The sequence below is a fragment of the Fulmarus glacialis genome, unplaced genomic scaffold (genome assembly GCF_000690835.1).
Source record: "Fulmarus glacialis isolate BGI_N327 unplaced genomic scaffold, ASM69083v1 scaffold8898, whole genome shotgun sequence".
Classification (NCBI taxonomy): domain Eukaryota; kingdom Metazoa; phylum Chordata; class Aves; order Procellariiformes; family Procellariidae; genus Fulmarus; species Fulmarus glacialis.
Genome location: NW_009230099.1, coordinates 4,624 through 18,087, shown reverse-complemented (window position 1 = coordinate 18,087; position 13,464 = coordinate 4,624). Strand labels below are relative to the sequence as shown.

Here is a 13,464-nt window from a genome sequence, read left to right as displayed (position 1 = left end):
GCGCTGCCGGAATAGCTGTGGGCACTGTGATGAATTCTTTATCTATGAGCATCTTTTCTAAGAGGCACTTACTGAAGCCAAGCTGACTTGTTGCCCACGGTCAGTTCCTAAAATAACTACACCACAGGCTGAGCTGTAGCTGAGCTGCTTCTTCATGTCGTGCTGTGCTTGTATAAAAGGTTTCAGCTCAAGGAATTGAGATCCTTGTGGGTAAAAGCACTGTCCCCTCCACCTTTACCCCACTCCCCAGTGCAGTAACTAACCAGTCCCTCCACTGTGTGTTACAGCAACTGAAACACCCCAACCTGGTGAACCTGCTGGAAGTGTTCAGGAGGAAGCGGAAGCTGCATCTGGTGTTCGAATACTGCGACAACACAGTTCTCCATGAGCTGGACAAGCACCCCCGGGGGTGAGTGGCCTGTTTCTCACTGGGAGCTTTAAGCAAAGGAGTCAGGGGGTGTCTATGTCGTTGCTGCTCTACAGAGTTTTCAGATGAATTTCATTAATTACCGGAGAGGTTTCTCAGTCCAGTGCCCAGGACTTGCTCTGTTACTGTGGTTTAGCAATGACGTCCGAAAGAATTGCGTATGAGCCTGCGTGCGTTCCTGCACAGTGCTGCTCACCAAGGAGACTGGAGCGCTGAGCCTGAGCATTTGGGTGATCTTTGGCTGGCTCGGCAGCAGCAAACCCAAGTCGCTTGGGAGCATCTTGTGTCTCACTGCGAACAGGTTAGGGCTGCTGGGGGGATGCGGGCAGGTGGGCTGGGGGCACGCAGCCCTCCTTCCCGCTGCTCCCCAGGTGTGTTGCACATCGCTGAGGGAGGCTGTGCAGACCCAGGCTGTGGGCACCGGGGCAGTGTCATTGAGCACCCAAATACACAGTCTGTAGTGATGTCAGTGATGGCCGGTATAACAGACCAGTGACTTCTAGCCATGCTGCAGCACTAAGGAGTATGTGTTGGTTGGCAGGAGTTACCAGGAGCTGTGCTTGCACCTCTCCGCACAGCCTCAGTGAACTCCCAGGTCAGATACCCTCTTCTTTAAACAGGCGCTTGCACAAACTGTGAGCTACACAGGCAGAAGGAATATTCTCCTGGACAGGGTTTGTTCCTTTGACACATTATAAATGACACTCCCACTAAAATACATTGTCTCTAATTATTCACAGTGACTTGGTACTGTGGAAATGCTAAGCAGAAGTTCATAAATCATTTTGCAGGCTTGGAGCTAAATGAATTGCCTGCAGGAGACAATTTGGGGGTTGAGTAAACAAGATCCTGTTATTCTCTTTTTCTCCCTGATGTGGAGCTCTAGAAAGGGAATGGGGCATGCTGATAGCAAATGGCTCTGTGAGCTGGTGAGCAGCTTTGACCCCAGTTTGAACCTGTTCACCTGGAATCTGAAGAGAGGAGGATAACCCTCTTTGAAGAAAATACTTCACATTTGCTTTCTATTCATCAGAACAACTCCAGTGTGAACGAACATGTAATGCCTAGTTGCATACTTTGCTTTTGATCTTTGCTACGGCAGATGGTCAAGTCTTTTGTGGTCAGGATTAAGATGGGTGGACACATGCCTCTTTGCACCATGTTTCCAGGTCATTTGACCAACTTCATCCCCTCGTCAGGCTGTCAGCGCAGCACTCTCATCATTCTAGGATGTTTCTGCAAGGAAACTCTAGCATTGGAACAGCAGTGTCAGCACAAGACCTTCAGCGCTGACAGCAGAAGGTGCCTTAAAGAAAAAGCCAGGCTTCTTGCATATTGTTTTGGTTTTGGGTTTGGGGTTTTTTTTCTTTATGATGAATCAGAAGCTTTTCAGCATTAAACACATGAAAAAAAATTGAATTTGAGCTTGAAAGTGCTACGATTGTCACCTCTGCCTTTCCTGGGGCTGTTGAAGACCGTTACAGACAGCCAAGGAAGTTTAAGAACTGTTGCACAGTAACTGAAAGAGAGGAGAGGGGGCTGGATCTTTAACAGAGGTTTTCTTTCTCTGAAGTGTTTGCCAGCCATTGGAGGGAAGGAGAGGAGATGCAAACCAAAGTAGAGCTTTATACTCTTGTAGGAACATCCTTCCCTGTCCCATTTTGGTCACCTCTCTACTCTGGACAATCAATGACATGACAGCATTGCAAGTCAGAGTATGCATCTATACCGTGGATACTCCCCCAGCTCCAACTCTCCGAGCAGTTGCAGAGGCAGAAGTGCCTGCTGGCGTTTCAGGAGGATTGCCAGGAAGCGTGGATACTAAGCACAGCCACAAGACAGGATTTGACACGGACTTGCACGCACTATGTGTGGTCAGCAGTTGGCAGGCCTCATACTGGCTGTGACTGAGTGGTGCCAGACACTCTGGCATGCTCTTAGCTGCCGTAAATCCTTGTATCTTGTTGCATTGACTGGATTTGGAGGTGGTGTTGACATTCCCTTTGGTGCTCCTGCGATGCTTGAAGGGTAACCTCACAGGAAAGCATTGCGTTCTGCAGGGAGGTGCAGGCAGAGCTCAGCCTCAGCTCTGAAACACGGGAAGAGGTACAAACAGCCTCCACCATCAGCAGGCCAGCGTGACTGGTTCCCTGCAGTGGAAGATCAACGAACTGAGGGTTATTATGTATTTCTTGTAACTTATAGCAAGAAAACACACCTAGTGTTTTTTCTCTGAGTTTTCTGACTTGGTCCCTGATGGTTTTGCTCAGAGATCTCTGTACAATGTTAGCACTCAAAAGCCTCCTCTTCCTTTTTCCTGTAATAGTGAAGTTATTTTTAATGGCCAAAATAAAAATGTGCTTTTTTAAAACAGGGTGCCGGAGCATCTAGTGAAGAGCATAACCTGGCAGACCCTCCAAGCTGTGAACTTCTGCCATAAACACAATGTAAGTCCCCTAAACAGCACTAACGCTTGCTGTAACATGGCTTTGGAGGAGAAGGAGATTCTGTTGCCGTATTCATGATTACAGAGCTTTCATGGAAATATTCAAGGTCAGGTTGGACGGGACTCTGAGCAACCTGATCTAGTTGAAGACGTCCCTGCTCACTGCAGGGGGGTTGGACTAGATGACCTTTAAAGGTCCCTTCCAACCCAAACTATTCTATGATTCTATGATTCTACGAAATTTCCTGTTTTCAACGGAAACATATGTCTAAAATATTAGTGTATACCCACAACAGTTGCATTTACTATCACACAGGTCCCTTGGGTTTGCTGTCAAGGAATGATTTGCACTAATGACCTTAGACAAGCTTCCAGGCTGAACAGAAATCTATCCTTGTGTGTTCCCTGTGCCATCCATTAGAACTGACGTTTAGAAAACTGGCTTAACATCTAATCAGCTGAGACCTGAGCAAACTGCTGCTGATTTTCCAGAAAGTCCTTCTGTTGATGGTCATAGGCATTGAATCATGTTACCAGTTAAAAGGTTTCAAAAATTAGATACAGTAAACCAGTTTTACAACCCCTCCTCTGCTTTCTGGAGGGAAATATGCATGGCAAATATTTTGTAGAAAGCGGTGGGGATGCTTTAAGAAGCAGGGAAGGAAAGGAGACTTTTGGAGAAGTTCTTTAGGCAAACTTAGCTGTAATTGTCTTTGTTTTTGTTTATCTGCCAATATTTGAGATTTAAGAGTCGGGCAGGAGATCGCTCTGGAATGGGTGTTTTGTGTTTGCTGGGAGAATTATGTTCAGTTGAGCCACAGGAACTTGGCCATAGGTCTGTCCTGCTTCCAGGATTTGTCATTTTTCTTCTTTTTTCTGTTTCCCCACTCAATCTGAAAGATTTAATGGAGTTTTAAAGCCAAGGGAACAATGAGATGCTGCAGTCTGACCTGCTGTAGATCACAGGTAATGAGGTTTTATGCAGCTGCCCTTTTTGGAACTCCATAACACTGGTTTAACAAGCAGCATTTTAGTCCTCAGGAGGAGACACAATAATTTACCACCAGCTTAGCTAGGACAAGTCCGAGGTGTTTGTGCTGAGGTGATGGTAGGGGAGGGACAACGTGAGCTAGACCCTGGTGATTTCACACATAGGCAGAAGAAATGAAGGTCTCTGCTAGTTTGATCAGCAGAAACTCTCTCCCAAGCCCAAATTCAATTGTTGTGAACCTTCAGCAGGCAAGGTGACTTCTCAAGAATCACAGAATTGCTGATGTTGGAAGGGACCTCTGGAGATCATCTAGTCCAGCCCTCCCACTCAAGCTGGGTCAGCTAGAGCAGACCGCTCAGAAACTTTTCCAGTCAGGGTTTGAATATCTCCAAGGATGGAGGTTCCACAGACTCTCTGGGCAACCTGTCTGGGTGTTTGGCCACCCTCACAGTAAAAAAAAAAAATTGCTTATGTTTAAATGGAATTTCCTGTGTGTTCAGTTTGTGCCTATTGCCTCTTGTCCTTTCACTGGACACCACTGAGGAGAGCCTGGCTCGGTCTTCTTTACTTCTTCCCATCAGGTGTTTATACACACTGATAAGATCCCAGGTTGAACGATGGTCCCAGCTCCCTCATCCTCTCCTTGGATGTCAGATACCCCAATCCCGTAATGATTTTAGTGGCCCTTCACTGGAGTCACTCCAGTATGCCCATGTCTTCCTTCTACTGAGGATCCTAAAGCTGGACACAGAACTCTGGATGTGTCTCACTTGTGCTGAGTAGAGGGAATACCAGGTGTGCTCTGGCATCTACAAGGATAGATAAAGTCCCATATCTAAACCATAGCCCTCATCTCTTCTGCGAGCTTTGCCAGCAAAATCATTTGCTTGTCTACTAGATTATCAGTAAATACAGTTCATGGACTTCGTCCAAGAACTGATCCCAGAGGAGCTACGCACCTCTCATTAGGATCTCCCCACATATTTCTAAAACCGAGTCCCTTATTAGGAGAGTGTTACACATAGCTGTATCAAGTGAGTTGCATTTGCAGAGAGCCAGGTTAACAACAATCCTTGCTGTGCAAACCTTGCTCCTCCTGCTAGTAGATTCCCAGCTGGTTCTGGGGAGCTAACTCGATGTTGTCCAAGTCATACAGAGCTATGCAGCTGAAGCTGGGAGCCTGCACAGTGTCTCATCCCAAAGGTGGGGTATAGGCAGGGTAATTGTCCTGCCCAGCAGGACGTGGCTTTAGCTGCTGTTGAATGATTGCCTGGCACAATGTGCAAGGGGTATGTGGCTGAGTTAAGAGGTTCTTTATCTGAGCGCCACGTTAAACCTTGTTTTTTTCTGTTTCCAGTGCATCCACCGAGATGTAAAGCCAGAAAACATCCTGATAACAAAGCACTTGGTCATCAAACTTTGTGACTTTGGATTTGCTCGCATACTGAGTGAGTGCCGACTAATGATTGCCTGGCACAATGTGCAAGGGGTATGTGGCTGAGTTAAGAGGTTCTTTATCTGAGCGCCACGTTAAACCTTGTTTTTTTCTGTTTCCAGTGCATCCACCGAGATGTAAAGCCAGAAAACATCCTGATAACAAAGCACTTGGTCATCAAACTTTGTGACTTTGGATTTGCTCGCATACTGAGTGAGTGCCGACTTGCTACTTACACGGACTGTTAACATGTCAAAGCTCAAATGAAGTGGAGGATCAGGCTTTCAAACACCATTAAAGACTCACTTGTCTTTGTCTGATGCACGTGTAAATCATCCTATATAAAGGCTGGCAGTGTTTTCACAGAGAAGCTCTGCTAAAGGCTGGGTAGAGATCCCCAAACCAGCTTAAAGGGAGCTAGCCCAGACACCGCGATGCCAAGTGTCTCTGTAAACAGACTGAGCTCCCTGCTGGTGCAGCTGAACTGCTGGTGGTGCTGGCGCTGGTAGATGGAAGTCGGCCTTGGGCATCTTGGAGCTGCCCAGCCGTTGCTTATGCAATGCTGAGACACAGCTGGAGTTCCCTGGCAGGAGGAGCCCCTCTGGCAGAAGGACTGTCTCTGCAAACAATGGTTTCACATTTTCCGTTGTAAATAAACCCCCTAATCTGTTTTTTTTTTAGCTCTTGTTCAGACAAATCACGTGGGCTTTGAGAACTGACCACTGGCTGGTGCAGGGCCCTGCTGTGGAGCTCTGCATATTTTCATCTGGAGAAAAATATGGTCTTGATTTTTGCCAAATCTTGTTTCCAAAGTTGGGTTCTGCTAGTGGCCAGTGACTCATCCTGTTCCTGTAGCTGTTGCCTGCCCAGAAGGTGCCCCAACATGTGTAACAACTGATGGCAGCTCGTCTGCATCGTTCTGACCCCACATTCCTGTTTGTTTCTCTCCTTCCTGACCCCAACCTAGCTGGTCCGAGTGATTATTACACAGACTATGTGGCTACCAGGTGGTACCGCTCTCCAGAGTTACTTGTGGGAGACACCCAGTACGGCCCCCCCGTGGACGTGTGGGCGATAGGCTGTGTCTTTGCAGAGCTGCTATCCGGGGTCCCCCTGTGGCCTGGCAAGTCTGACGTCGACCAGCTGTACCTCATCCGGAGAACCCTGGGTAAGTGTCCCCTCTGCACCGGTCAGAGCCCCGGCCTTCCCGATGCCTTTGCAGGACTACAGCTTGCCCAGGAGGAGTTTCCTCTGTGGTGGGAATTGGGGTTAGCCAGGAGGTGAATTTAGCTAGTGGATCTCTCCCTTTAGTAGGTGCTGGCTTTATTTGAGGTGTTACTGTCCTTGAAAGGGAGCTGGGTTTTCCTGGCATGACTTACACCTGCACATCTTGTTAGGAGATTGTGTAGTTGGAGTAACAGATGCTGCTTCACGTCCTAGCAGGATTTGGGGAAATGAAGTTGGCATCCGCATGGGTGGTGACTGTTCTTCAGAGAAAGATCTGTGGGGTGGAATTGGTTTCAGCTTGTATGAGCCAGCAGTGCCAGGCTGTCGCTAAAAGGCTCACAATGGGCAGGGCTGCGTAAGCAGGGTCATTCATCATTGCCTACAAACTGCCTGAAACCGTTCTTCCTCTCTCTTTAGCAGCAGGTGGGAAGCTGGGTCTGGTGCTGGGCAGTTTAAGAAAGATGTGGGATGTTAAGTGACCACTGGATGCCCCACCTGGTCCTTTGGGGTGGCTCGGTGACTACCAGAGTATGGGGAGCACAGGGCCAGCCCCGCAGGAGGCACGGAAACACCTGCCTCTGCTGCTGTCCTTTCCACATCTTCAGCTGTCACCACACAGATAGAAAAATGAGATGCCTGTATCAGAAAGGACCAGGAATGTTTTGCATAAAGGTTTGAAAGATCCAGGTATCTTTCAGGGTTTGGTACCAGCTATTGGTCCTTGCTTCTAGATAACGAATAGTTGGATTTAGTTCATCACAGCTTTGGAGGTCTCGTAAACGTTGCAGGTGCCTGTTGATGGCTGTGTGCTTGGGAAAGAGAGTGTGAACATTGGAAGTTTGACTGTTCCACTTGTTTGTCTTTATTCACCAAGGAATTTTAGGAGCCACTTCGGATTTGAAACAGAGGTTAAATAAAAGAGCCATTATCTGTGTAACATTTAAATTAATCCAGTCTCGATTCTATTTGATGTTGCTGTGTAACATCTGATTTCTTGAGTGGAAAGGAACAAACCCCCACTTTTAATTGAAATTTGTTGGAATGAACAGAGAATTGTAATTTTTACTGAGCAGTTTATAAAACTATAAAGGTGACTAATAGCTTTAAACAGATAAGCTCCTTAGCTAGAAAATAGTTCAACGTTGATTGCTTCATCCTCCAGAATACATTTATGCCTCCAGTGTTAGGTAAGTTATAATCTATTTTTAATGATAGCGTTTCAGCCAGAAGAAATTCCCTTTTGATCCAGGTGATGGACTGAGGCAGTGTTTACAGAGAAAAGCTCCTTGGTCAAAGCTGTGTAATTATGGTGGTTTGGCTATTGTACTGGCTCTTTTGTTATGGATTTGATTTGAACATTTTGCTTGCTCTGAGCTGCTCTAAGCTTCAAAAAAGGGCCATGAAGCTGCATTGGGGAAAAGCTACAGAGTGTTCCTGTTGGTGCTGCATTTAAGCTCTTTTCTAGACAACATCCTCAGGAGTGTACAAAAAGAATTTCACCCAATATGAGTTAAATTTTAATGAAGCTGCAACACTTGTGGTTAGCCTGTCCCCTTCCAGCAGTCAGAGAAGACACGATTGTTTATGCAGACAGGCTGCCTCTTGGGAACCCTTTTCCTTTGAAAATGCTGAAACACAGTATTAGTGCGGAGAGCAGGCCGGCAGAGCCCTGCTCACCCTCCCTCCAACAGACCACACCAACAAAGCGTGCCCACGCTGCCGTGCGGCCACCTCCAAAACAAACAGTGGCTCCTGCCAGTTACTCATGAGAGCCCTGGGCTGGCCCATCGTGTCTGATGTGAGCAGGGGAATTAGCTGCTGATCTGATCTTGCTCAACACTTTGGGAAGGATCCCTGGCTGAAGCTCGGTGCTGTGGCATGGCTGGAGTTTCAGATCCTGGTAGGTGTTTGCACAGCACCCTCTAGCTATGATGCTGAGACACGTTCCCCCACTCACCGACACACAGATCTGGAGTTTGGCCAGCGCACAGTGGAGGTACAGGTGCTGACACAGAGCCGACATGTTTGTGCAACTTAGTGCCTTGCCCACCTCATTCCCTGGTGTTCTACCGAGGGGTCTTTTTGCTAGTGCAAATCCAAATTTGCAGTTACTCAAATAATGCAGTGATAGGATCTAGGCATTTGGCATGGGGAGATATATAGAAATATGTATTTTTCAAGGCCCCCAGCTATAGTGGTCACAGTTCATAAAAGCCACTCTGCTGCACAGCAGAGAAACTCAGAGCCTGGAAGAAGCACAGCAGCTGAATACTCCTGCTCCAAAAACTACTCCCACCAGCTGAATTTCTTTGAGCTATTTACAGCATGAGGCCCTGGGCAGTTGTGACTGCGGGCAGCTGGCGCTGTGTGGCCTTGCCTTTCATTCAGCACAGTCACATGGCTGTGGGATCACTGATGTCCTAGGTAGACATTAGTTTTCACAAAAGATTTAATCAGCTCACTTGATGATAGTCCATCTCTTTAGATGTTCTCTCGGATGGTGTCAGCCTTGATAGAGGATATAAGCTTGTTCAATGCAGCACTGTAAAACCAGCAAATTAATCTGACTTTGTTTTTTTTATTCTTGGTCAAAGGGGATCTTATTCCCAGGCACCAGCAAGTGTTCAGCACCAACCAGTTCTTCAGCGGGGTAAGAATTCCAGACCCAGAAAGCATGGTAAGAGCTCCTCCAGATGCAGTTCCCCTGAGCCTAGCGCTAACCAGCAATCTATCTGCAGTGCTAAGGAGACATAGTGTTTGGACAGAGAAATGTTCCTGCTTCTTTTGACCCAGAGTACACATGCTGTCTGCTTTGGAAGTACAGCTGGAAAAGCCTCGCTTGCTCAACTCGGCCAGTCCTTTGCTGTGCAAAATTTTTTCCCTATCCAAAAGCTTTGCCCTCTACTTTGCTGATGTACAAATATTTGGAGGTGGCTGAACCCCTCTCATGATGTTTTAACCGATACGGTTAAAAAAGCAGTCAAACAAATGCTTAATCTCTGCTCCTTCTCCCCGCTTCTGGTGGCACAGCAGCCAACCTACCCATCCTCAGTAATGCCAGGCAGGTTCCCTCTAAGCGCATGAAGTGACAGAAGCATTTTGTGAGGTACAGGTCATGTTGCTATGGAAAGCTGGTTTGCTGTATCCTGATGACTGAAAAGCTTGCTAATATGAGTACACTTATGTGTTTTTTTTCCCTCCAGGAGCCGTTAGAAATGAAATTCCCTAATATTTCATACTCTGCTTTAGCTCTCATGAAGGTAAGAAAATTACAGATAGTGGAGGAGCTCTGCACTGAGACTTAGCAAATGCAGTCTGTTTTGCTTATCAGCTGGTAAGTGGTTTGAGAGTTGGCTACTGAATTGTCAGAGATTCATTGAAAAATAGAGCTGGAGGGGGTTCGGAGAGGGCTTCTAATCCACTCATCTTTACCATGGAGGTGGAAAACATATTATTCCCTTTTTAAGATGCAGTGAATGGAAACTGTGAGGATGGAGACATGAAAAAGAAGGTGCAGCTGTGGATAGTACTGGCTACGCTAAACACTGGAACAACACAGCTAGTGCCATAGTGGATTCCCCTGTTTAAGAAAGTTGTTCTAGTTCAAATGAAAGTTATTGGCTTAACTGTTTTTTGAGGCTTGATGGTCTGCTACACCATACAATTGTAGCTGTCCTTCTAGCTGCAATTTCTATTACTGCCCTGTGGCAATTGTTCAGTATTAGCTGCTTTGCAAGCTTCGTTCTGGCTCTGAAAAGCCACTCTTAGAATCCATTAAAAAAAAGAAGATAAACACGTGTCTGTGCAAATACTCGTTGGCTGTGGCGAGTAGCTGGAATTGTGCAGACCTGTGAGCATTTTGAGTGATCCTTTACTTCATCTTTTCTAAGGGTTGCCTTCGTATGGACCCTGCAGAGAGGCAGACATGTGAGCAGCTGTTGCAGCATCCCTATTTTGACAGCATTAGGGAGGCGGCGGATCTGGGGAAAGAACATGAAAAAACAGCTCGGAAACCAGCCAGGCTGACTCGGAAGCACATGCCAGGGGTAACATTTTCATAGTAGTGTTTAGTGTTCTGTGCCTAAGGAGAGGACTGGTTTTCCTTGTTTGGCTCCCAGGAGGTGGGCTCATGCTGGCGGTTAACGGTGAGAGAGAGCTCCTGCATTGGACTGATCTTAATTTTAGCCCGAGGAGAAAATGAACCTCCTGGCTAAAGAGTAACTCAGTACAAACTGAATTCTGCGTTGCAGCTCCATTGAGTCACTGGGGATAAGCAGCACAACGATGTGAAAGATGGGGTTTATCCAGGAATGTGCATTCCTGACAAAGTGTAGCAGGATAGCTGAACAAACTGGACGGGCTTGCGTGGCTGGTTTAATTTGGAGTTCTCTGGGATCGGTTTGGTGCTTTTGAGTCCCAAATTATGGAGATGGCAAAAATGCCCAGTTCCATTTGTAACTGCTGGTGGGATGTGATCCCTTACTCAGTTCCAGACATTACACAATGCACTGGGTGTTTCTGCAACTGGAGTTGCCAAGCAAATATCTCCCTGCCATTTCAGTCTTTCCAGACTCCAGCCCAAGACTCCAAATCCAGCCTCATGATGAGAGTCGGTCAGCCATTCCTTCGTCCTGTGAGCCACATTCCCCATGACAGCTGTAACACTGAACTGGGAACATGCAGGGAAGTTGGAGATGTAGGATGGAGAATTGCTACAGCATACAAATTCCTGGATCAAACTGATTCGCCTCTTCCATTTCTATGACATAGGATATAACTAATGTTTTTCTTGCCCTGGATGACAGGAAGAAATACCTTTAATGAGCTGTTCTGGTTGCAGCCCAGTTGTAGAACACCAGATTCATGACTCTTAGTTTGAAAAGTACAGGATTCCAGTATGAATAGTTTTATAGCTTTTATTCCTTTTTGAAAAATGAAATGCATGCTTTATTCTCATTTCAAACAAATACAAACTATGTAACTTTCCCTTTAGTTACAGTGCCTGCCTCAGTTAACCAGTAGTAATGTTCTGCCAGCTTTGGACAGCAAGAAGTACTGCTGCAAAATGAGGAAATCAGACTATCATTTCCCTAACATCTAACCGGATGGCGGATTAAAAACTATTTATTGTTCAAAGTTCAAGTCATGCAGAATTTATAAACGGAGGATAAGTGGTGGAAAACTAAATTAATACATGTTACGACATACACAAAAGCAGTCTGTAAAGTACTGTACTCTGGGTCACTAATGGAAGGAAAGTGATGCACACGTTAGTCAGTGTTCCGTGTACAAAGGCAAATACATTTGTTTTGCTTTAATTCGTGATTGTATACTGGTTCGTGATTGTATACTGGTTCAGGATTACTGCAACCCAGTGTTTACAGTATGAATTTGAAAACTCTTGCCTATCTATCACCTGTATTTCAGACTTGGCAGAAGAACTGCAACCTTGCCAAATAAATCAGAGTCCCACTGTGTCAGAACAGCAGTACTGCTTTAGACTGGGCCTAAGTCACTGATCCCGCAAGTTGTCAACATATAGCCTGTGTGAGTAGAAGACAGATGTATGTGTTTGTGGAGCCAAGCCTGAAGAGAGGCTACCTAACTGCTCCAGTTAGTTATAAACCTGCTGAAATAGCACCGCGTTAAAGATACGTCTGTCTTACGTACTGCATTTATAGATCACAAAGTATTAAAAGTACTGGTAATGACTTAGACTTAATGGCAGGCTCAACACGCATTGTTACCGGAAGAACCTATAAAGAATAAAACCTGTTGTTTCTTTAGTCTTTTCAGAGTTTCTCCTGCCTGTTTCTTCCTTGCATTACAAGGTTGTTTTTATTTGCTGTTTCTGTCAATAGTGAAGTCACTTGCCTGTAGTGTTACAGAAATTGTTTTTATCGAAAATAATTCACTAATATAATTTATAACATTGGCCAGACACAGGCAGGAATTCTACCTAAGCATATGTACTAGAATGATTCTTGGGTTTTGTGTAAACTCAGGATGTAATATTGTGTTGATTTTGAATAAAAGAAACATAGCTTGTTTTTCCAATTTACTGGATGTGTTTTACTGTATAAAGTTTTACTACCGGGCAAGGAACATGCTCTTTCTGCTTGAAACGTAGAGCAAAAATGTTTTCTTTTCCCAGTACTGTTCTGTGTTCAACAACAGGAAAAGCAATTTCAATGGGACAGATGCCATATCCTTACAGAATGTGCCTCGCTACCTTTTATTTCATATTATAATTTAATACATTTTAATCTTGCACGTTGTGTCCATAGGTAGTTTTGGTTACGCTCAGAAGGCTCTGGCGTTCCAGTGTTTTCTGTATGGATATCCAGCCATCTAACCCTGTACATGTGCCAGGTTCCGCAGCGCCCAGGCGCTGTAAGCAGCAGAGCGCCTGGCAGTCAGCTCCTGGACACAGCCCTGGGCAGCGCAGGCTGGAGGGAACGTCATTTCTGGATGCCGTTCCTGCCTGCTCTGTGCTAGGAGATACCAAGAAGAATCAGCCCCACGACGCAAAATGTTTTCCTTTCTGGTGCGTGGCACCATTTCCTTCAGAGGACAAGCTGACAATCTGGGATAAGAGACAAGACTCTCAGTTACACAGAGGCAGCCGTGTCCGAAACATCATTATGAACTCTGCTTTCTTGGAGTCGTCGCCTACTGCCTTTCTCTCCCCTACCACCAAAGCTAGGAATTTGACTAAAAATGCTATATTCTTCGTTTTCCTTTCTGGTGCGTGGCACCATTTCCTTCAGAGGACAAGCTGACAATCTGGGATAAGAGACAAGACTCTCAGTTACACAGAGGCAGCCGTGTCCGAAACATCATTATGAACTCTGCTTTCTTGGAGTCGTCGCCTACTGCCTTTCTCTCCCCTACCACCAAAGCTAGGAATTTGACTAAAAATGCTATATTCTTCCTGA

At 45.9% G+C, this 13,464-nt stretch overlaps 1 protein-coding gene across 1 annotated transcript; it reads left to right on the top strand.

The window, feature by feature from the left end:
* Window positions 1-250: 250 nt before the first annotated feature.
* On the top strand, window positions 251-11,784 carry CDKL1 (cyclin-dependent kinase-like 1 (CDC2-related kinase); the record flags this gene model as incomplete). The annotated part of the gene is made up of 8 exons (XM_009584095.1): window positions 251-409; window positions 2,802-2,874; window positions 5,222-5,312; window positions 6,267-6,467; window positions 9,121-9,203; window positions 9,730-9,786; window positions 10,417-10,572; window positions 11,520-11,784. Coding segments are annotated over 8 exons (928 nt in total), but the record flags the coding sequence as incomplete, so codon positions are not given.
* Between the last annotated feature and the right edge of the window lie 1,680 nt (window positions 11,785-13,464).